Source organism: Chaetodon trifascialis, chromosome 8 (assembly GCF_039877785.1).
Source record: "Chaetodon trifascialis isolate fChaTrf1 chromosome 8, fChaTrf1.hap1, whole genome shotgun sequence".
In the NCBI taxonomy this organism is placed as follows: Eukaryota; Metazoa; Chordata; class Actinopteri; order Chaetodontiformes; family Chaetodontidae; genus Chaetodon; species Chaetodon trifascialis.
The window spans coordinates 1,242,501-1,265,000 of record NC_092063.1 but is presented as its reverse complement, the minus strand read 5'-3'; the positions used below and the strand labels follow the sequence as shown (position 1 = coordinate 1,265,000).

At 47.5% G+C, this 22,500-nt stretch overlaps 1 protein-coding gene across 3 annotated transcripts in view; it reads right to left on the bottom strand.

Moving 5' to 3' along the window:
• The window catches only part of plxnb3 (plexin B3), a 69,011-nt gene that overhangs the window by 7,063 nt on the left and 39,448 nt on the right, over positions 1-22,500 (bottom strand). For 2 of the 3 annotated variants that reach the window (XM_070967875.1, XM_070967876.1), the window contains 25 exons: positions 20,709-21,137; positions 19,608-20,340; positions 17,103-17,282; positions 14,306-14,434; positions 13,682-13,782; positions 12,139-12,271; positions 11,747-11,906; positions 11,563-11,671; positions 11,357-11,465; positions 10,689-10,808; positions 10,349-10,462; positions 8,979-9,069; positions 8,688-8,857; positions 8,426-8,577; positions 8,169-8,274; positions 6,117-6,253; positions 5,627-5,803; positions 5,374-5,539; positions 5,003-5,134; positions 4,093-4,197; positions 3,835-3,996; positions 2,922-3,073; positions 2,604-2,704; positions 1,591-1,808; positions 1,302-1,480 (listed from right to left, as the gene is read on the bottom strand). In XM_070967875.1, coding sequence (XP_070823976.1) covers positions 1,302-1,480; positions 1,591-1,808; positions 2,604-2,704; positions 2,922-3,073; positions 3,835-3,996; positions 4,093-4,197; positions 5,003-5,134; positions 5,374-5,539; positions 5,627-5,803; positions 6,117-6,253; positions 8,169-8,274; positions 8,426-8,577; positions 8,688-8,857; positions 8,979-9,069; positions 10,349-10,462; positions 10,689-10,808; positions 11,357-11,465; positions 11,563-11,671; positions 11,747-11,906; positions 12,139-12,271; positions 13,682-13,782; positions 14,306-14,434; positions 17,103-17,282; positions 19,608-20,340; positions 20,709-21,121 — 4,349 coding nt within the window. In that variant the 5' untranslated portion in view covers positions 21,122-21,137. The remainder of the gene's footprint in view (positions 1-1,301; positions 1,481-1,590; positions 1,809-2,603; positions 2,705-2,921; positions 3,074-3,834; positions 3,997-4,092; positions 4,198-5,002; positions 5,135-5,373; positions 5,540-5,626; positions 5,804-6,116; positions 6,254-8,168; positions 8,275-8,425; positions 8,578-8,687; positions 8,858-8,978; positions 9,070-10,348; positions 10,463-10,688; positions 10,809-11,356; positions 11,466-11,562; positions 11,672-11,746; positions 11,907-12,138; positions 12,272-13,681; positions 13,783-14,305; positions 14,435-17,102; positions 17,283-19,607; positions 20,341-20,708; positions 21,138-22,500) is intronic. The other variant, XM_070967877.1, reaches the window with a different exon arrangement.

Below are 22,500 nucleotides of genomic sequence, written 5' to 3'. Positions count from 1 at the left end.
GGTACATAACAGTCTGTAAATACTATCTACAATTTTTGTAGGATGACATTTTCTTTGTATATGCTTGTTGTGTTTAACTTGCATGTACTTGTCGTCTTTACTATTCTATCCACTTCATTGGTGCTGCTGTGAACTGGAATTTCCCCTCGCGGGACGAATAAAGGAACATTGAATTGAACTGAATTACTGAGAACAAACAGGGCTGCTTCAGGCGGCTTCATATCTTCATTCACAGGTTGGTGCTGGAGCAGCCTCCTGTACAGAAGTGCTGGTGTCCTGGGGAGAGTCAACGATGTGCTTCTTTCCACCACGGACGAGCAGAGTGAGTGAATGGTCACACAGCTTGTCTTTGACTGGGATGAATGCAGGCCTTCTTCACAGTTCAGCACTGTGATCCAGGAAGAAAAGGACCCCCCCCCCTCTGAAGAAGACTTCCTCTTTCTCTTGACAGAATATGCTCCTTTGTAAGGAAATGGCGTATTCACACACGGCAAAGCGCCATCTTTGTGCTGGTGGTGGAGCGAGCGATGTGCCCGGCAGCTTGGTGAAGCTTCCTTTCACGAACACTTCAACTTTCCACAAACGCTGCGTGTCTGTCGCTCTGACGTTGTTCCATCTGAAGCGGTTTTCAGGATCATCCAGCTTCAGTTTCATCTTTGAGCTGTCTCATGTCGGAGCACAGAGCACACAGCAGAGCCTTCTGTAGGGTGGAGAGGGCTGATTTCTGTCCATGAAGCACAACCTTCTGATCTAATGCTGTCCAGAAGCCTCCTCATGTCACAGTATACATACTACACACTACTATTACAGCTTGTGTATTTTACTATTATTGGTCAGGCTACCACAGTATTCTAATTTCTATTTTCTTTTATATCTAATTCTATGTTATTGCTATTTATTTATGATCTTATTTAGCTTTGATGTCTTAGATTCTAACTAGCTTTTGTTCCACTTCTGTGATTTTCCTAATAATATATATAATAATATATTTAATACATATCTGTAAGTGATCTAAGACTTTTACCACCAACGACTGCTTCGCTGTAACTGCTGTGTGACGATGAAAGAACACGGACTCGAACTTTGAGATATCCTTTGACAACGATTGAGGAGTCTCGCTGACATCTTATCAAGCCAAAATGTTTCCAATGTGATCTTATTGTGATTAGACCTCGTATTTATACTGTAGTGACTTAAACACATGAAATGAAAAATGACAGGATTCTTGAGGGAAAACTCGGGTGTGGACATTAAAGTAGACAGATTTCACAGGTGACAGGTGGTTTGTTTGTTTCACACACCTGCGCAGCATAAGTTTGGGGTTCTTGGCGACATACTGCTGCACCAGGTCCTGCAGCAGGCTCTTCATGACCTCGGTGAAATACTCCAGCTTATCGTGCAGGGCCATGGTGAGCAGACTGGCGACGTAACCCCGGTCTCTCTGAGAGAAACCCTGCTGGGCCTCCAGAGTGTGGATGAACTGAAAGACAGAGACAGAATAAACCATCAGCTGCTGGTCCACGCGTCTCCTGATCTGAGACCAGCTTACATCGGCATCACGTGGCCCTCCTCCCGCCCCCTCTGACCCACCCTGGTCAGGAAGAGTCTGTTGTTGAGCAGGTTGTTGAGCTGCTGCAGGCCCTGTTCCACAGTCTGCCTCCTGGACTCCGGCAGGTCCAGCTGGCGGCTCAGCGGCGCCACCTGCTGACCAGGAAAGAAGACTCTCTCTGCGTATGTCCTGTAGTCCAGCAGGGGCAGTCCTGGTCCTCCAACATCACTGCTGAGGTCCATCATCTCTGTCATCAGGTCTACACACAGACAAGAGGAAGAGGAGGTTACAGCTGGAGGCAGCGTCTGTCTGGAAGGAAGTGATTTTCTGCATAGGAAACATTATAACACACACTGAAAATGTTGATGTTTTACGACGATACTGAACCCCGATGCTGCGTCATCGATGTGTGAATTCATGTGTACGTCGCCTTGGACAAAAGCGTCTGCAAATGGCTGACTGTATTGTAACACTTCCATGTCCATGATCCACGTCTCTACCTTTGCTAGTGGTTAACTCAGCAAACAACTGTAACCGCTGACAGAAAAGTTGTCTTTTGTCTGCTTTCATTTGTTTTCTCGAGCAGAACAACGTCTGAATGAGCAGCTGGTGGTTTTATCTGCTGACTCAGCATGTGTTCTGGTTTTCTGTTTAGACCTTTCTCTCATAACTTCATCTAAACTTGCACAGTAACAACTTTCTTTCATCTCTTCCGTTGCAGTTTTCACGCCCGGCTCTCTGAATGTAACATCACGTGACTGCAAACAACCTGTTGTGTGGTTGGTGGTTCGCTCATGGACGCCTGCTGCTTCTCCCTGATGGCCAGGCCAGCATCGTGCACGTGTGAATGGGTGAATCCTGACAGAATTTACCCTCTGAAGCTTGAAAAGTGCTCTGTAAGTGCAGACCGATTACTAGCTATAAGCTTTTCAACTGCACACACAGCACTGACTGACCTCAGGGACATCAGGAAAACTGTTCCCGTAATTTATTCTGCACTCTTTGGATGACACTGAGGCATCTGCAGACTTCTGGCGTGTGTGTGTTTGTGTACCAGTGAACTCTTTGCGACACTGATCTCCAACGTTGATCTCCAGAGTTTCCAACTGCAGCAAAACCTTCTTATAATCCCTGAGAGCCTGTTTGCTTTTCCTCCTACGGACACAAAAACAGGAAGTTCTTCTATAACTGAATACAAAGCAAGTCGTTACTGTCAGTTAACGTCAACTTCTAGTGGAGGTCGGAGAGGTTAATGATCTGGAATATTTCCGGGTTTTCAGAGAATACATGTAGTATTCCACTGTGGAGCTTCAACAGAGAAAATGTAAATATATTCAAACAGACAAACAAACAGAGGACAGACAGACGGTACCTGTACATGAGGATTACGACCAGCACTGACAGGATGATGACGGCTGCTCCCGCCCCCAAACTGATCTGAGCAGCCAATGGGACGGGAGACAGCAGAGAGTCACTGTCGTACTGAACCAATCCCAGGTCCACCTGCAGGTTTCCCATGAACACCTGAGAGACAGACGAGACAATGTTCAGAAGAAAAATCTGAATTATTGGTTGTTTTCATCTCTTTGTTGTGTCTGTGTGCGTGTGTCTCTGTCCAGCTCTGTGTCTGTCTCTGTGTCTCTGTCTCTCTGTGTATCTCTGTCCATCTCTGTCTGTCTCTATGTCTCAGTCTCTGCGTGTCTCTCTGTGTGTCTCTCTCTCTGTGGATCTCTGTCTGTCTCTGTGTGTCTCTGCCTCTCTGTCTGTCCCTGCATGTCTCTCTGTGTATCTCTGTCTGTCTCTGTGTGTCTCTGTCTCTCTGTCTGCCTCTCTGTTTGTCCCTGCGTGTCTCTCTGTGTATCTCTGTCTGTCTCTGTGTGTCTCTGTCTCTCTGTCTGCCTCTCTGTCTGTCTCTGTGTGTCTCTGTGTGTCTTTCTCTGTCTCTCTCTGTGGATCTCTGTCTGTCTCTGTGTGTCTCTGTCTCTCTGTCTGCCTCTCTGTCTGTCCCTGTGTGTCTCTCTGTGTATCTCTGTCTGTCTCTGTGTGTCTCTGTCTCTCTGTCTGCCTCTCTGTCTGTCTCTGTGTGTCTCTGTCTGTCTCTGCGTGTCTCTCTGTGTATCTCTGTCTGTCTCTGTGTGTCTCTGTCTCTCTGTCTACCTCTCTGTCTGTCTCTGTGTGTCTCTGTCTCTCTGTCTGCCTCACTGTCTGTCTCTGTCTGTCTCTGTCTGTCTCTGTCTGTCTCTGTCTGTCTCTGCGTGTCTCTCTGTCCCTTTGTGTATCTTTACCTTCAGGCTGGGCAGCTCGTTGCTGTCGTCCACACTCTCCGGTTGTGTCTCTGGGGGTTCACAGTACAGGTGAGTGTTGTCCAGAGTTTTCACCTCACACTCCTGATCTCCCAGCCGAGCCGTCACTTCCTGTCTGGACATGGCTCTGGTCAGGTCCTGACCCTGAGTGACGCCACGGAAACACAGACGCGATAAATATTTCAGTTTGTCCGTCTTTGTCAGCGAACGGACGATCGGCTGCTCCTCAAAGATGTTTACCTCCACAGCGATCACTCCTCCTGGTTTGAAGCGATATGGAGCGTCTGGAGCTTCTCGGTTTAGAGGAAAAAACTCCGGGTTTGAATAATAAGTGAAGCTTTTACCCTGAGAGACAGACAGACAGACACACAGACAGACAGACAGACAGGCAGACAGACAGACAGACAGACAGACAGACAGACAGACAGACAGACAGACAGACAGACAGGTTTCTCCATCAGACCATTAGCTGGAAGGTTCAGTAGAAATGCTGCTGTGGGTCATTTTCCCCTCAGTCATGACTGCAGACTCAGAGAGCTCCGGTCAGTCTCTGATTATGTGAAAATAGAGGAAGTGAAAAATGCTGTTGCTAATCTGACAGATGCTAACACGCTAACACCAACATATGGACGTACTTTGGAACGAGCAGACGACTCAGACTCTGAGGAGAACTTCACAATGCCCAGGCCTGACTTATGAGTGAATCTATGGACGTTTAGTGTAAAGGTGTGACGGCTGTTCGTCCTGGACTTTGACCAGGGTTAAAACCAGTCCTGAACCAGGAGCGGTTTCATTCATTCATTCTGACAGGCAGGCAGGCAGGCAGGCAGACAGACAGGCAGGCAGACAGACAGACAGACAGACAGACAGGCAGGCAGGCAGGCAGACAGGCAGACAGACAGACAGACAGACAGACAGACAGACAGGCAGGCAGGCAGGCAGGCAGGCAGACAGACAGACAGACAGACAGACAGACAGACAGACAGGCAGGCAGGCAGGCAGACAGGCAGACAGACAGACAGACAGACAGACAGGCAGGCAGGCAGGCAGGCAGGCAGGCAGGCAGGCAGGCAGACAGACAGACAGACAGACAGACAGACAGACAGACAGACAGGCAGGCAGGCAGGCAGGCAGGCAGACAGACAGATACCTTGATGCTCTCATAGTGAACTCTGACGTTGTCCAGCTGAAACCAGAGTCCCTTCACTTTGACCTCTGGTGTCACTGTGGGGGTTAGACAGGTCATCTGAGAGGACGACAGGACAGAGCAGCGCTCTGACACCTGAGAGACAGACAGGTGGAGAGACAAGAGAGACAAGCAGGATGAGAGACAGTTGGATGGACGGAGAGACGGGAGAAGAATGACGGGTGGAGGGACAGACGAGGAGAGATAGTTGAGACAGATTAAATAAATAAATGTAACTTCTAAAATTTAAAGTGTATTTTAGAGTTTTAGAGTTTTTAGAGTCAGGATGACCTTTGACCCTGTCTGACATTCTAACTCTAACCGGCTGACCTCACCGTTGTCATGGTGTTGTTGAAGACCAGCTGCTGCTTGGCAGTCAGCAGAGCCAATCGTCTTCTCCGTTTCACCCTCTGGACCTCCAGAGGCTCCACCCACACCGCTATGATTGGCTGCTGCACGACGTCAAGGTTCCTGCCAGTCACCATGATGACACGCCCACCTCTGCGGACAGGAAGTCGTCACCTTTTTAGGACACCAAGTTGAGGTTTAATATGGCTGATCATTGGCGATTGGTGATCAGGTTCTTACGCGTAGAAGCTCTCTGCAGGTGTGGCCTCGGTGATGACGGGGTCGTCAAGATAATGGAAGGTAACGAGGGGAATGCTTCGCTCCGCTTTACCGAACAAAACCCGGACCTTGACTCCACCAGTCTGATTACTGGAACCAGTCTGACACACCAGCTGGGTGTCATTCACCTCCTCCACACTGAGTGGAGAGGAAACAAGGAGACAAGGACACAAGGAGAGAAAAAAGGAGGAGAGGAAACAAGAGGAAGAGGATGTTTACGTCTCAGATTGTTTATATTTCCAGCAGGCGGAGCCAGAGAGTCACGAATACAACAAAGTGTAGCGTAGTGCTGGGTACTACTACTGGGGGCCCAGTAGTAGTACTACTACTAACTGTCGTAGTAGTAGTAGTAGTAGTAGTAGTAGCGGGGCTGGGGGCCCAGTAATCATAGTAGTAGTAGTAGTACTAGTAGTACTATTAGTACTAGTAGAAGTGGTGGTAGAGCACTCACATGTAGCAGGGCCGGGGGCCCAGGAAGGCCCTCAGGTCGGACTTCTGTCCTGTCAGCAGCTGTCGTCCTCTGATGGTCAGTCGAGTTCCTCCAGAAACTGGACCTTTATCAGGAACCAGATCCAGAAGCTGTGGGTCCTGAAAGCAAGAACACACACACACACACACACACACACACACACACACACACACACACACACACACACACACACACACACACACAGGTTGGATTTTAAAACCCAGAGAGGAGCCTGATTGGTTGAAGTATTTCTAAACATTAAACATATGGAATTTAAAAACAAAATGATGGCTGAAAACTGAAAACAGGATTTTGTTCACTGGGTGTGAAGAAGCTGTATAAAATACAACACTGAAGGACCCTGTAGACCAGGCATCCTACTGTGGGGGTTCAGGGATTTGCGTATTCCTGTGACTCTGGGAGCTGTGTTGTCGTGGGCAGTAAGTTCTGGTTCCAGACTAAAACTGGTTCAGAACACCTCTGTGAATCAGAATCTTTGAGCTGAAGTACCCTTGCAGATACTAGGGATGCTGGGGCCACTCCTAAGGCCAGGTGCTGGTGGGAACCTGGCTGCCGAGCACCTGGTAGTCAGGTTTATATTGATGGGGCCCAGTCAGGCTGAGTCCAACAATGTGACACTGTGAGACCACTGTGAAGGCTCTAGAGGCCAGAGGACAGTGGTCAAAGGCTTGGACCTCAGCATGCTGGACTCTGGCTCGGTAAACAAACGCTGAGGACATAAATGCCACCTTGCTGGTGGGGGAGGAGCCAGAGGGGCACAGGCAGCTGGAGTGTTTGGTTTTGGCTTTGGGACCAAAGTGGGTTTGGTCCTGAGCTGTGGGGATACTCACAGGCTCCTCATTGGAGTGGGTCGCTATTATGAACTACAAGTCACTGAGAGGACGTGTGTTTCCCACTGTGGTAGAAATTTCTGATGGTCTGGGAATGTTTTAATTTATACACTGACATGTAGGTGAGCTTTGCACTTTGCATGTTTTATGTTGAGAGGCTCCCACTTGTCTGGAGGTGATGATGACATGTTGACCTTGTTGATTCCAGGTAACTTGCACACTGTCTGCGTCCTTTCTTGTCCCGTGATGATATAAGATTCTGTATGATTTCTTCATACAGAATCTCAAACAGCACTTAAGAGCACCCGGCCTTCTTGGAGACCTTTGCCACAGTTCCCTCTGGGACACTTTAAGCAAACACATGAGCAACGATGTAGAGACCTGGAGGGGGTGACTGGGAAGAACAGCAACTGCACCTGGGTGGTGTTCTGTTATTAGGTTTCTCTGTTAGTAATAGATTGTGAACACCATGTTCAAGCATAAAGTGGTTCATAAGTAAAAGTAGGGGTGTTCTGGTCAGCCATCAAAGCTATAATTGTTTCACTAAAACCGCTGCCATATGTTGTAAAGAGAGTAGAGTAAGGTGAGTTTATGCTGGTCCAGGATCAGCGGACCATCTTGCAGAGATCCTGTAGGGCTCATGGAAGTCAGTTAATGCAGTCTACATGGGCTTTTTGTACTTGGAGGAGATTTATGACTGTGGGGTACCTTATAGCCAATTCATTCAGTGCTTGTATAACCAGAGTGACCTGGAACTGGAACTGGAACTGGAACTGGAACTGGAACTGGACTCCAAACATAATGAATCTGCAGTGATGTGGACTCTATCAGACTGTGGTGGTTCGGAGGGAGCTGATCCTGAAGGCGGACTCTGGATTCATCACCTCTGTTCCAGTCCTCAGCTTTATTTGTCATGTCCACAACAATCACATTGAAGTGCACATTGCAAAGAAAGTCTGGTTCTCAGGCTGCCCTCAACAGTATTCACACATTATGAATACAGAAGAACTCATACGAGTAAATGAGAAATTAGGAAAAGAGAAGCTAAGACTGAAAACAGTGGCCATTAAATATGGACAAAACTAAATGTATGAATATAAAATCTGACACTTCGGTGGACTGATGCAGCAGTTCTGAGGGGGGAACCACTGCCCCACCACTGCAGGAGGCACAGGACTCTGACCTGATAGGTGAACATCTGCGTTGACCTTCCAGGTGGAGTTGTTCCCACAGTAACCAGGACAGGCCCCTCCCTCTCCTTCCCACTGGGCTGCAGCTCACACACAACCCTACACACACACACACACACACACACACACACACACACACACACACACACACACACACACACACAGGTTAACACAGGTTATCCATACAGAATCACTGTGTGTGTGTGTGTGTGTGTGTGTGTGTGTGTGTGTGTGTGTGTGTGTGTGTCACCTGGTTGAGATCTGGTATCCTTCAGGTTGGGGCAGACACTGAACACCTGCGACCGTGACTCTGCCCTCCACATCATGATACCTCATCCCCAGATTGGACCCGATGATCGTCACCAGGATTCCACCCTCCAGAGGACCGGAGACAGGTAGCACCTGCAGACGGACGGACGGATGGACGGATGGACAGACGGACGGACGGTTTGAATGTCTCCACAACAGCTAGCGAGACCTTTAGAAACAGACTGACTGATCATTTCAGTTACCTGTGTGATCTGAGGAGGTGGGCAGGTGTCTACAGGTACACTAGTACAGGATTGGTTGTAAACACAACTGGGGGCAGGGCTTCCTGGACACCACACGCAGCCATACTCCTCTGGCACCGCCCTACACTGTGAGCAGTCTGATTGGCCGGCTGAGCAGTCGTACAGGTGGACTGAATGTCACAGGAGACAGATACAAATATCAGCTAACGAAATCTCTGTTTTACATGCACACACACACACACACACACACACACACGCACACACGCACACACACACAGGTGAGGTTCTTACGTCGGAGGCCAGGTGCCGTGTCGATACGTCTCTCTCCCCTACGCAGATAGACAGAAGCCGAATACCGAAGCTGACTCACAGCATACTGAAACTACAGACAGACAGGTGGACAGACAGGTGGACAGACAGAGACAGCCTCATTAAACTCAGTCTTCATGAGCAGCTGCCACGTCCCCACAGCTGGAACAACAGTTTGGATCAACGTGAAACTCACCTGGTTGAATCATCACAACAAAAGGCGAACAGCTGTGTTTGTACACTACGACTCCCAAGGTGCATTTCAACAATGACAGAAATCCTAATTAATGTAATAACCTTTATCTGTAGAGCACTTTTCAAAACATAAAAGTGCTCTACAGAACAAGATGAGAGAAAACCCAGAGAAAGCACAGATCAAAGTACCTGATCAAAGTGATGGAAGAGGAATAGAAACGAGACAAACAACAGATGAAAAGAAAGAAAAAGAAAAAGAAAAGAGCAGTGATTTAAAAGACGGTCCTGATGTTGCTCAGGTAGGAGCTCCACAGATGTGAGGCTCTGCAGTGATGGACAGAACATCATTTCTCAGGCTGGAGCTCAGAGGAAACACACAACATATTCACTAACAGGGGCTAATTGGAGCAAGTGTGAACTACGGTAGCTGCTAAGCTAACTGCTAACACTCAAACCAGCCAGGAGCATGCTAGTGCCAGCTAGTTAAATGCTAGGTAAATGACCAGGCCTGAAACTCAAACGTCACACAAGCCCAGAGTTTCTTTCCACTGGCCCCCCCAGTTTTGTGCTGGATTGGAGATCCAGTGGTGTCAAATTTTATTAGATTATTTGTGCTTTGCATTTTTTGCATTTAACTCTCCTCTCTTGCCGTAGTTAGTCCTTTTTGGATGTGGCTCAACTGAGGGGACGTGCTGCAGTCACTTTGTACGTTTGTTGGCCTTTAAAGGTCAACGTCAGTCAGTTCAGTGTTTCTGGATGGAGCATGGAAATGTCTTCTTTCATGTTTGTGTATTTCCTGTTTTTGAGACTTATAAATAAAACCTTTATATCAGGCATGGTGTCAGGATTTCAATTTGGGGGAGCCACAGTTACTTTGGGGGGGCACAGTTACTTTGGGGGGGCCACATGTCAGTGGTTACTCATTTTTTCTTGTGACGGCTCTTTGCTAAATCTGAGTTGTTTATTTGTGTGTGTGTGTGGGGTGTGTGTGTGTGTGTGTGTGTGTGTGTGTATGATGATCAGACTAAGTCCTTCACTCTTTATTTCAAGGACTGAAAGCTAGCCATTGGCTAGGCTAACCTGTAGGAAGCAAGAGCAGAATAGCATGAGCACGCTAAGCTCAACACAAAGTGATGAGATGAGCAGGTGTGTGTTACCTGGTGTGGGCTGCAGGTGAAGGTGTTCGAGTTGTCGTGTGTTTTCTCTACAGCAGCCGTCAGATTGAACTGGACTCCTTCGATTTCCACAACACACACATACTGAGCTTCATCCTGCACACACACACACACACACAGATTCTGAATAAATGAGGACACTGATCACTGATCATTGATGTTTCTGCTCACTGAGACTAGTTCATTTTCCTCTCTAGCGCCCCCCACAGGAAGAGCCATCCCACCACTGTTCAATGTGACATGTTAACGTCCTACCTGCTCCTCACCTACAAAGTTCAGCATCAGAACCAAACCAAAAATAATAAAGAGCAATTGTTCTCACAGTGTAGACGTCCAGGTTTCGTCCTCGCAGCACGACAGTGGTGCTCAGGCCCAACGGCACTAAAGCAGAACTCTGCAGGGCAAAGACCAGAGGACAGGAAGTGGGACCAGGAGAGTCCTGCTGACAGAGAGAGAGAGAAAGAGAGACAGGGTGAGAAGACAGGAAGGCAGGCAGGCAGACAGACAGACAGACAGACAGACAGACAGACAGACAGACAGACAGACAGACAGACAGACAGGCAGGCAGGCAGGCAGGCAGATAGACAGGCAGACAGGCAGGCAGGCAGACAGACAGACAGACAGACAGGCAGACAGACAGACAGACAGACAGACAGACAGACAGGCAGGCAGGCAGACAGGCAGGCAGGCAGGCAGGCAGGCAGGCAGACAGACAGACAGACAGACAGACAGACAGGCAGACAGACAGGCAGGCAGGCAGACAGACAGACAGACAGACAGACAGACAGACAGACAGACAGACAGACAGACAGACAGACAGACAGGCAGGCAGGCAGACAGACAGGCAGGCAGGCAGACAGACAGACAGACAGACAGACAGACAGACAGACAGACAGACAGACAGACAGACAGGCAGACAGACAGACAGACAGACAGGCAGACAGACAGGCAGACAGGCAGACAGGCAGACAGACAGACAGGCTGTCTCACTCTCTGGTTGAGGATTATATGTTGGTTGGGACAGCTGTGATTGTGAGTGCAGAGTTGATCCAGAGGACACCAGTTACACCTCCACAGACTGCTGACACATGCTAGACACCTGAAACACATCATCACCATCATCATCATCACCATCATCATTGCTGTTCATATAATCACTGATTTTTTGCTGCACTGTGTGTATTACTGTGTCTTACTGGGAGCTCTGGTTCAGTCGACTCACAGCTCCACAGTCGTAGAAGGTCATGCTGCCTGTTGTGATGGTCACGTGACCAAACACCAGCGATACGGGAAGGATCATGTGATCTGGAAGCAGAGAGTCACAGGAAGTCAAAAATCCTCAACCAGTCCTAAAAATCTAAATCACAGCAGCCTACTCACCACTTCCTGCTGGCATGAGGGGGAGGAGCTCCGGTGAAGGTGATTGACAGGTGATGCTGGTTTCCATGACGATGGCAGGCTGAGGTGGAAGAAGCCCGAAGATGCAGGACAGAGACTCTGCCTCAGTAAGGGCGGGAAGCTGGATGACTGACAGCGTTACCTTGGAGATAAGAAATGGATGGTCAGAGGAAGACGGAGTCTGTCAGGGTCTCACCTGGATCCTGGGGGTCTGCAACAAACACTAACAAACAAACACTAACTAACAAACACTAACAAACAAATGATGGATTTGTTCTGAATGGAAAAGACCTGAAAGCAGCAGCTGCCTCAGAGGATGAGGAACGGTTTAAAAAGACAGCAGCAGTGCAAACTGTTGTTTCACAACAGCCTACCTGTGTCTGCTCATCTTTGCTCTGATTGGCCGGCTGTAGACTTCGCACTGTCACACACTGAGTGGTTGGTTCAAAGCTCCAGAGCCAATGGTTGGGCTGCATGTGGCGCCGGCACTGATGTTTACGGGAACATCTGCACAAAATAAATAAAAACATGCACAAAGCACATGAATGGACGTGGGTTCAGACTTATTGCTCCAGCTCTGCTTGAATAGTCAAAGCGAATGAACCAATCATCTCGTCCGATGGATACGTAATTAGGTTATGTCATGTTTTCAACGTGATTAGGAAAAGTTTCTGTTTCATGGGTTAGGGTTAGAGTTCACAGCTCACAGACGCTGCAGATGTTCTTTAATGATCATTTTACTGGACGTCCTAAAACCATTCTATGTCTCTATCTGTAACAGTGTGTGTCTGTGAGAGTGTGTGTTAAATAATTAAGACCTGGATGACCTGCAATTAGACAAAACTGAAGTTATAGTATTCGGCCCTAAACATCTTAGAAAGTCACTTTCTGATGACAGAGCAGCTATGGATGGCATTGCGCTGGCCTCCAGCACCACTGTAAAGAATCTGGGAGTTATCTTTGACCAGGACATGTCCTTTCACTCCCATGTCAAACAAATTTCAAGGACTGCCTTTTTTCACCTACGTAATATCGCAAAAATCAGGCATATTTTCATATTTTCGTTGCTGAATATTCTCCAGTTGCTCCAGAACGCTGCAGCACGTGTTCTGACAAAAACCAGGAAGCGAGATCATATTTCTCCAATACTCGCCGCTCTGCACTGGCTCCCTGTAAAGTTTAGAGTAGAGTTTAAAATTCTCCTCCTTACTTACAAAGCCATAAATAACCAGGCACCTTCTTATCTTAAAGAGCTCATAGTACCTTATTGCCCCACTCGAACACTGCGTTCCCAGAATGCATTTCTACTTATGGTTCCTGAAGTCTCAAAAAGCAGAACAGGAGTCAGAGCATTTAGCTATCAAGCTCCTCTCCTGTGGAACCATCTTCAGTCTTTGTCCAGGAGGCAGACACTGTCTCTACATTTAAGAGTCGTCTTAAAACTGTCCTCTTTGATAAAGCTCATAGTTAGGGCTGGCTCAGGCTGGTCCTGGACCAGCCCCTAGTTATGCTGCTATAGGATTAGACTGTCGGGGGACCTCCAAAGACACACCGAGCTCCTCTGTCCTTCTGTCCCTCTCCATCTGCTCGCTCTCATGTCCTACCACGGCGTCTTACTAACTTAGCTCCTTCCCCGGAGTCTCTGTGCTTTGTCGAGTCTGGTTCTGCGTCAGGTTTCTGCCTGTTAAAACAAAGTTTTTCCTCACCGCCGTCGCCGAGTTCACTCATGAGGGAACTGTTGGGTCTCTGTAGATGAAGACTTTGGTCTGTCCCAGCTCTATATGGAAAGTGTCCTGAGACAACTTCTGTTGTGATTTGGCGCTACACAAATAAAACTGAATTGAATCTGTTGTAACAGTGTGTATTTGTGTTGAAACAGTTAGATTAGACAGTGGACAGGTAGACAGAAAGACCTACCTTCCCTCCAGGACACACCAGCCACAGTACGGGTCTCTGACAGCAAGACAGGACTGACAGTCTGTCTGTCTCTCACATGATGACACAGGAACCTTTGACAGCTGAGAGACAGACAGGAAACAGATCATATGTCAGCTTGTTTTCTTTAGATAAGACAAAAAAGGACAGAAGGACAGACTGAATGATGGACAAAGAGACAGAGAGGAGAATGGATGGACAGAGAGACAAACAAGAGAACGGGTGGACAGAGAGACAGACAGAATGACAGAGAGACAAACAGGAGAACACACAGGCAGAGAGACAGACAGGATGACAGAGAGACAGACAGGATGGACAGAGAGACAGACAGGATGGACAGACAGACAGACAGGATGACAGAGAGACAGACAGGAGAACACACAGACAGAGAGACAGACAGGATGGACAGACAGACAGACAGACAGACAGACAGACAGACAGACAGACAGACAGACAGACAGACAGACAGACAGACAGACAGACAGACAGACAGGATGACAGAGAGACAGACAGGATGGACAGACAGACAGACAGGATAGACAAAGAGACAGACAGGAGAACAGATAGACAGAGAGATGGACAGGACACTTGTCAACTGTCTCTCACCCTGCTGTTGGTTAAAACATAAATGTGCTGCTGACTGTCATCCAATAGGAGGTCAGCGCTGACGCCACTGCCACTGTCCACCAACAGACTCCCATACAGATCCCCTGACCAATCAGAGTGCACCAACACCTGCAACACACACAGGTGAGTTGTTTCCAGTCATGTCTGTGGAGATGAACAAAAGAAACCGCTAATCACACCTGAAACAGGTGAAGCTCAGAGACGATCCACATTTAAGATTTCAGCATGAACAACATGAGAGAGGAAAGAAGCACCATCACAAACACCACTGAAGAAGAACCTGAGAACATGTTAGCTGTTTGCTGTTGTAGCTACAACCTGCCACCAGGTGGAGGTGTTTTGCCCCATCAACACCACCTTTCTCAGGTCTCATCCAAATGAGATGAAGGTGTGAAAGATGGAAACTCAAACAGGCAGAAAAACAAGTGTGGTTGTGTGAACACAGATGATGTGCTGATCCAGACCCTGATCCAGATCCTGATCCAGATCCAGACCCTGATCCTGATCACTGTTCAAGTGAAACTCAACACACAAACTACACACAACCAAACTCAACAGCTGATGCTGTTCTCATCTCACCACTGATAACATGGTGTGTGTGCGCGCGTGTGTGTGCGCGCGTGTGTGTGCGCGCGCGTGTGTGTGTGTGTGTGTGTGTGTGTGTGTGTGTGTGTGTGTGTTAATGAGGTCTAATCCTGCCTCAGAGCCTCAATGAGATAAACAGCAGAGCTTTGATTCTTCCTGTTAATATTTAAAAGCATACACACACACACACACACACACACACACACACACACACACACACACACACACACACACACACACACACACACACACACACACACACACATACACACACACAGTAATTGTTTCAGGGGTGTCCTGCTGGACCCTTACCCAGAGCGCACCTGGGGGACCAATAACCAATCAACAACAAGAATCTGAGCATGCTCCCTGGTGACACCCCCCACCACAACTAAAACCCCCCGAGCTAGTCATCGCGCGCACACACACACACACACACACACACACACACACACACACACACACACACACACATGCATGCATGCACGCACGCACACGCACGCACGCACACACACACACACACACACACACACACACACACACACACAGACTCAGTGCATCATTGTGTCTGTGTGTGTGTTGTTTTGTGAGCCGCAGGCTAAATGCTTGTGTTCAATCTGTGCATGTGTGTGTGTGTGTGATGTAAATGAGTTAGTTGTGTAGTTGTGTGTGTGTTCAAACACAGACTGGAAACAGCTGATTTCTTCCTTCAGGGGAGCTGAAACACAAGTTCACAGAGAACACACAATGTATACTGGCTAAGCTGAAGCTACCCAGTATAACCAGTAAACCCACAGCCTGATGTGCAGCTCTCTGAACTGGGAGGACATTCAGTCTGACTCACAGTGATGAAAGAAGCTTCAACACAGTGCTGACTCAGCAAAAACAAATGTCAATAATCAATAATTTGACAATAAAATGTAACGTCCTGTCACATCTCAAAGGGAAACAAGTAAAACAGCCATTTTAGCTTAGCATAAAGACTGGAAAAAGGCCAAACAGCTAGCTTAGCTTAGCATAAAGACTGGAAAAAGGCCAAACAGCTAGCTTAGTTTAGCATAAAGACTTGAAACAGGCCAAACAGCTAGCTTAGCTTAGCATAAAAGGGGGGGGGGCAGCTAGTTTTTCCTGGCAAAGACTTAAACAAGGGGATGCTAAGATTGGCATGAAGGCTTTAAACAAGGGAAAACAGCTATTTTAGCTTAGCATAAGGACTGGAAACATAAGAAACAGTTATCTTATATTATCTTATCTTATCTTATCTTATCTTAGCTTAGCTTAGCTTAGCTTATCTTAGCTTAGCTTAGCATAAAGATGGGAAGCGTGGGGGATCAGTTATCTTAGCATGAAGACTGGAAACAAGGCAAACAGTTTGCTTAGCTCAGCGTGAACACTGTAAACAAGGAAAACAACCTCAGAGGAGCTCGAGGGTGGACTCTTTGGACAGACCCAGGCTAACTGTTAGCTAGCTGCTGGCTGCAGCTTCATATTAACAGACACGAGTAGTTCTGAGCTTCTTGCCTAACTCTGCAAGAAAGCATGCTGACCGTGTTCAGGTTGGTTTCCTGTCCGTTGGTAGCAGAAGGACTGCAGTCAGCGTTTGGTCTGACAGGTCGGACAGACCTTCACTGCTGTTCCTGTAAAGCTTAGCTTTAATCTGTGTCAGTCACGACATTTTCGACGAATTCAGCTAAAGGATGGCTCATATCAGCACTCCCACCCCCTCTGTGGACGGGACAGCAGCCTAAAGCTGCCACAGGGTCTCAGTCCAACCGTCGGTGCTTTCCATCTGTGTTCATGCAGCGAGTCTGTCGAAATGTCGAAGGGTTAGGGTACCTAAGTCAGTTAGCTTGTTAACGCAGTGCAAGTAATGCACTGATGCAGTACATCTATGCGTGTTTTACGTGCACGTACACAGAGTGTGTACTGCGTGTTTTACGTGCACGTACACAGAGTGTGTACTGCGTGTTTTACGTGCACGTACACAGAGTGTGTACTGCGTGTTTTACGTACACGTACACAGAGTGTGTACTGCGTGTTTTACGTGCACGTACACAGAGTGTGTACTGCGTGTTTTACGTGCACATACACAGAGTGTGTACTGCGTGTTTTATGTGCACGTACACAGAGTGTGTACTGCGTGTTTTACGTACACATACACAGAGTGTGTACTGTGTGTTCATGGTGTCACCTTGTGCAGTCGTCCCTCTCTGTCTCCCAGGAAAGCGATGGTGTGCCCCGCCTCTGTTGCCGTGGTGACAGCAGTCAGCTGGGTGGTGGAGGTGAAGGTGGGCGTGGCCGGGAGTGGCACGGCGCTGGCGATGGGGTTCGGGGTGTGTTCCCCCCCACAGGGGTACTCTGAGAGAGAGTCCTTAGAGACGAATGGAGAGAGAGAGAGGTTTCATGCTAAACTGAAGCTAAGCTAGCTGGTGTTCTTCAGTCCACAGGATGCTCACAGCTCTCAGCATATTTAATAAATGTTCTGAGCATAACGACAGAATACAGAGAACTTTAAAAAGCACCTTTCATTCACAAACTGCAGCTCAACATCTTTCACAAAGTCAAAAGAGAAGAAAATTCAAACAACAGAGCAAAAAAAGAGATCAAATAATAGAGATGAAGTCAAATAATGCATGTCCAAAATTATGTGGAAGAAGAAGCAGAAGAACAAGAGACAGAAGAAGAACAAGAGACAGAAGAAGAAGAAGAAGAAGAAGAAGAAAACATTTGAACAAATGCATCCAGTGAGCATCTCTTTATTTGAGTCCAATTTTTTCATATATCTATGAAAACACACGTGTGTGTGTGTGTGTGTGTGTGTGTGTGTGTGTGTGTGTGTGTGTGTGTGTGTGTGTGTTACTATGCCTTTGTGTGTGTTTTTGTGTGTGTGTTTGTGTGTGTTACATTATGTGGGTCAGATCAGTCATAGCATCTGTGTGTTTGAGTGACAGCTGCCCGATGATAAATCCAGCTGCTGAAGATAACAGCTCTAATCCACACACACACACACACACACACACACACACACACACACACACACACGTATTAAGGTCAGGAGTGAGACAGATGTGACCATCCACAGGTTCTTACCAAACCAGCGGCTAATCTGTGATGTCATCACATGTAAACTGTGATGTCATCAGATGTCCCAGTTGGCTGCTGACTGAGAGTGCATTGGCCAATCAGCAGTTGTGTTTCCATAAACGTGTTTTTCTTCACATTTTAAACGTGAGAATAGGTTGAAAAAAACTTCCTGAACTTCACTGAACTTTTTTTTGGGATTTCACCTTTTTCAAAACTTCTTTAACTCATGACTGATCAGCTGAAGAAGAAGAAGAGGAAGAAGGAGAAGATGAAGAAGAAACAGAAGCAGCAGCAGAAGAACAAGATGCAGCAACAGAAGAGGAAGAAGGAGCAGATGAAGAAGAAACAGAAGCAGCAGCAGAAGAACAAGATGCAGCAACAGAAGAGGAAGAAGGAGCAGATGAAGAAGAAACAGAAGCAGCAGCAGAAGAACAAGATGCAGCAACAGAAGAGGAAGAAGGAGCAGATGAAGAAGAAACAGAAGCAGCAGCAGAAGAACAAGATGCAGCAACAGAAGAGGAAGAAGGAGCAGATGAAGAAGAAGAAGAGGAAGAAGGAGAAGATGAAGAGGAAACATCATTCGTAGTTTCTACATGTTCTTTTACTGGTTGAGGCTACACGTAGACAAGATGTTCATCAACACAGGACATAAATGTAATTAAACATGTGTGATATTAATTTGTCCTGCGCAACGGTTCAACTTCCTGTTTCCATGAGAGAGAAAAGAAAAGGATCTTTGTGTTCTTGCAGCGTGGAGGCTGTACAGCTGACCTGTGACCCCGTGACCCTGCCCTTCCTCCAGTGCATGCTGGGAACAGCTCCTCCTGTGTGAGAGCCACATGCAGCTACAGACCAGTCTGACAAGTTCAGAATATGTACTGGTTATAATACAGCGGAGCATCTAGACACTGGTGCCCAGTGCCTCATCATTACCTCACTGCTAACCTCAGTGAACCACTTTGCTCTGAAAGTTTCATCTAAAGATGTCTCCAAAGGTCCTCAGTAACCAATTTTTCTTTCTTTCCTTTTCTTCCATCTCTTTAAAGTCAATTCATGTGGAACATAAGACAAAGACTGAATTTATGGTGACTGAAGAAGAGGAGGACATGCCCAGTGAACATGATGATGCAGCTAGCTAGCTAAACGTTAACATAACTCTGTCTCGTGTGTGAATGTTGGCTGTATTATTTCATGGAAACTCACCAGTTTGTGTCAAGTGAGTGATTATTATTATTATTATTATTATTATTATTATTATTATTATTATTATCATTATTATTATTATTATTATTATCATTATTATTATTATTATTATTATTATTATTATTATTATTATTATTATTATCATTATTATTATTATTATTATTATTATCATTATTAAAATTCACCTCTATACAGTATCTGGAGGTCTATGGGGAATGACTCACTTGTGGAGCCACGCTCAAGTGGTCATTCGGGGGACTGCAGTTTTGGCACTTCCAGGGTGGCTTAGTTGATGCTTGGTGTAAGCACTTAGCAAAGGAGACACGGACTGAAGAGTGTGTGTGTGTGTGTGTGTGTGTGTGTGTGTGTGTGTGTGTGTGTGTGTGTGTGTGTGTGTGTGTGTGTTTACCTTGGGGAGTTTCAGACATTTTGATGACACAGCGTATTCAATGTAAGCCTCTTCCTGTCCGCTGCTGCCTCGCCCTCCTTCTGTATAGCACACTTCCTGCGCTCTAAGCAGCATAGCGTCCAGCTCCGCCATCCCATAAACACACAGTGCTGAACGACTGGTTGCGACAGGTGTGGATGCTTGTCCCGCCGCCATGATGACGAAGAGGGCAGGTTCGCCTGAGTGGTTTCCCAACCACGCTCCCTGAGCCAGGTTGTATCCGCCGCGGCACAGCAGCGGCACCTCCACGTACGAGTAGAAGCTGCGGTCAGAGATGCAGAGCCGGGAGGCGTAGGTCCGGTACTCCTTCTTGTGCCACATGTCTCGCCGAGAGAACAGGAAGTACACGTGGTTGCCATGGGCAACAGCTTTCACAAAGTGGTTGTTGTACTCCGAGTAACTTCCTACCACGAGTTTCCCCAGCTCCTCCTCCTGAGAGAATGCACGGCGAGGTGGGACCACTGGGAACAGACGCCGCGTAGTGATTGGTGGGATATCACCTGGACCTTTACTGGTGTAGCCTCGACCCACCAGCATCAGACGCATGATGCCACCAGTCCCGCCCCCCTCCTGTTTGTTCTCCGTGGTTATCACCAGGCCGACGGTGGAGACTCGAGGGTCATTTGCAGCGACGTACTGAGTGTCGACGGGGTTGGAGGTCTGATAGAGGAGCTGAGAAATGTTGGTCAGACTCCTGCAGGAGCAGAGAAGAAGAAATTAACCTTTCAATTCATTATAATGCTTCTGATTCGGCCCAGGTCTGGATTCTTTCGTTTTCTAAGGATGGATTAAAGTCACCTGATCATCTGTAAACAAAGTGTCGCTTATTGACAGCTGGGTCACTTTTTACAGTGAAACATCACGTTAGCCTGGACTAGATGAACCAGTCTGAAGAGGAGCAGGGCCATGATTAGGCTTCTCTGTGAACTCGGTTAATTTAATTGTGTACTTTGGCATCGTATCCCACTGAATTAAAAACCACACAGGTACAAACACCTGGACAGTATGAGGAAATGTAACATGACACGAGCACAGGCAGCTTCAAACTGATGACTCTGTTACCTCTTGTCGCAGATGCCCTGATAGAGCGAACCACAGACGATCAGACTCCCTGGCTCCGCCCCCTGCCCCGCCTCCATCAGCAGCAGTTTGTTGTGGTTGTGAGTGGGTGTGGCTGAGGGACAGTCCCGGGGGATGATTGGGGGGAGGCAATCCGGGGAGTCCAGGTGAGGGCCGGTCTTCACGTGTGACATCACCTCCAGGTCAGAGGTCAGCTGGTACAGGTGGTCGACCCCGCCCACATAAAGATGGCCTGTCCCCGGGTCCAGCGCCAGGTGAGAGAGGGGAGCTCCATGTAGCTCCATCCATCGCACCGAGGGGTCAAAGGTGACAATGACATCGGTCGGATGACAGGAAGGGGGGAGGAGGAAGGGGAGGAGGAAGAGGAGTGACGGAGGGATGGAGGAGGCCAACATGGCAGCTCCTCTTTACCTGCCACAGGTGAGAGAGAGAGACATCAAAACTCAGTATCACTGAATCTGCCTCTCAGGGCTCATTCACACACGAGCGAGCAGATGCTCGGGTTAGGCAGGTGGAGGTCAGACCTCCGTGCTGCATCCACCTGCAGACACACCGAGCAGCATCCAGACATCGTTCAGACGCCGTACGTCAACGCACTTCAAAAGCCTGAACGAAACAAAACCGACAAGACCAGTAAACCCATAAAAAACAAAGAGAGCGACGGACAACTTAGCCGATAATCACCAGTGACTGCATGTTCAGCAGTCACTGGTGATTATCAAGTCTCAGTGTTGGTTAATGCTGGCTGACTGCTGGTTAACATCAGCTGACTGCTGTTTAACATCAGCTGACTGCTGGTTAACATCAGCTGACTGTTGGTTTAACATCAGCTGATTGCTGGTTAACATCAGCTGACTGCTGTTTAACATCAGCTGACTGTTGGTTTAACATCAGCTGACTGCTGGTTAACATCAGCTGACTGCTGTTTAACATCAGCTGACTGTTGGTTTAACATCAGCTGACTGCTGGTTAACATCAGCTGACTGCTGTTTAACATCAGCTGACTGCTGTTTAACATCAGCTGACTGTTGGTTTAACATCAGCTGACTGCTGTTTAACATCAGCTGACTGCTGTTTAACATCAGCTGACTGCTGTTTAACATCAGCTGACTGTTGGTTTAACATCAGCTGACTGCTGTTTAACATCAGCTGACTGCTGGTTAACATCAGCTGACTGTTGGTTTAACATCAGCTGACTGCTGGTTAACATCAGCTGACTGCTGTTTAACATCAGCTGACTGCTGTTTAACATCAGCTGACTGCTGGTTTAACATCAGCTGACTGTTAGATGAACGTGGGTCTGCCACCAGAGCTCTCCACAGGAAGCAGCTCAGGCCCACATTGGCTGCAGGTTTGGTGTTCAACATGTAGCTTTGGTCTGCAGTTATCAGCACTCAGACCAGCTTTAGACCACACTCAGACCCTCAGACCCTCAGACCCTCAGACCCTCAGACCCTCAGACCCTCAGACTCAGTCAGACCAGAGACCTCCTGACACGAGTCCTGCAGACTTAGCTTAGCAGCAGAATGTGGTCTCACTGATTCAAGAGTATTTCTGAAGGTGGGACTGAAGAGAGTTTTCACAGTCCAAGGACTCGCTGCAGAGTCAGACTCAGTCCAGGTTTATGATTTACAGGTCAAAGGTCAAACTGAGCTGTTTTTATCATCAGTCCACATCAGTGAACTTGTGCCACTTACACAGCTGTGAAATCAATGAAAATGATAAAATGTCAATAAAATCAAATCTCTGAGATCAGTCTGAAGCTAAGCTGAGC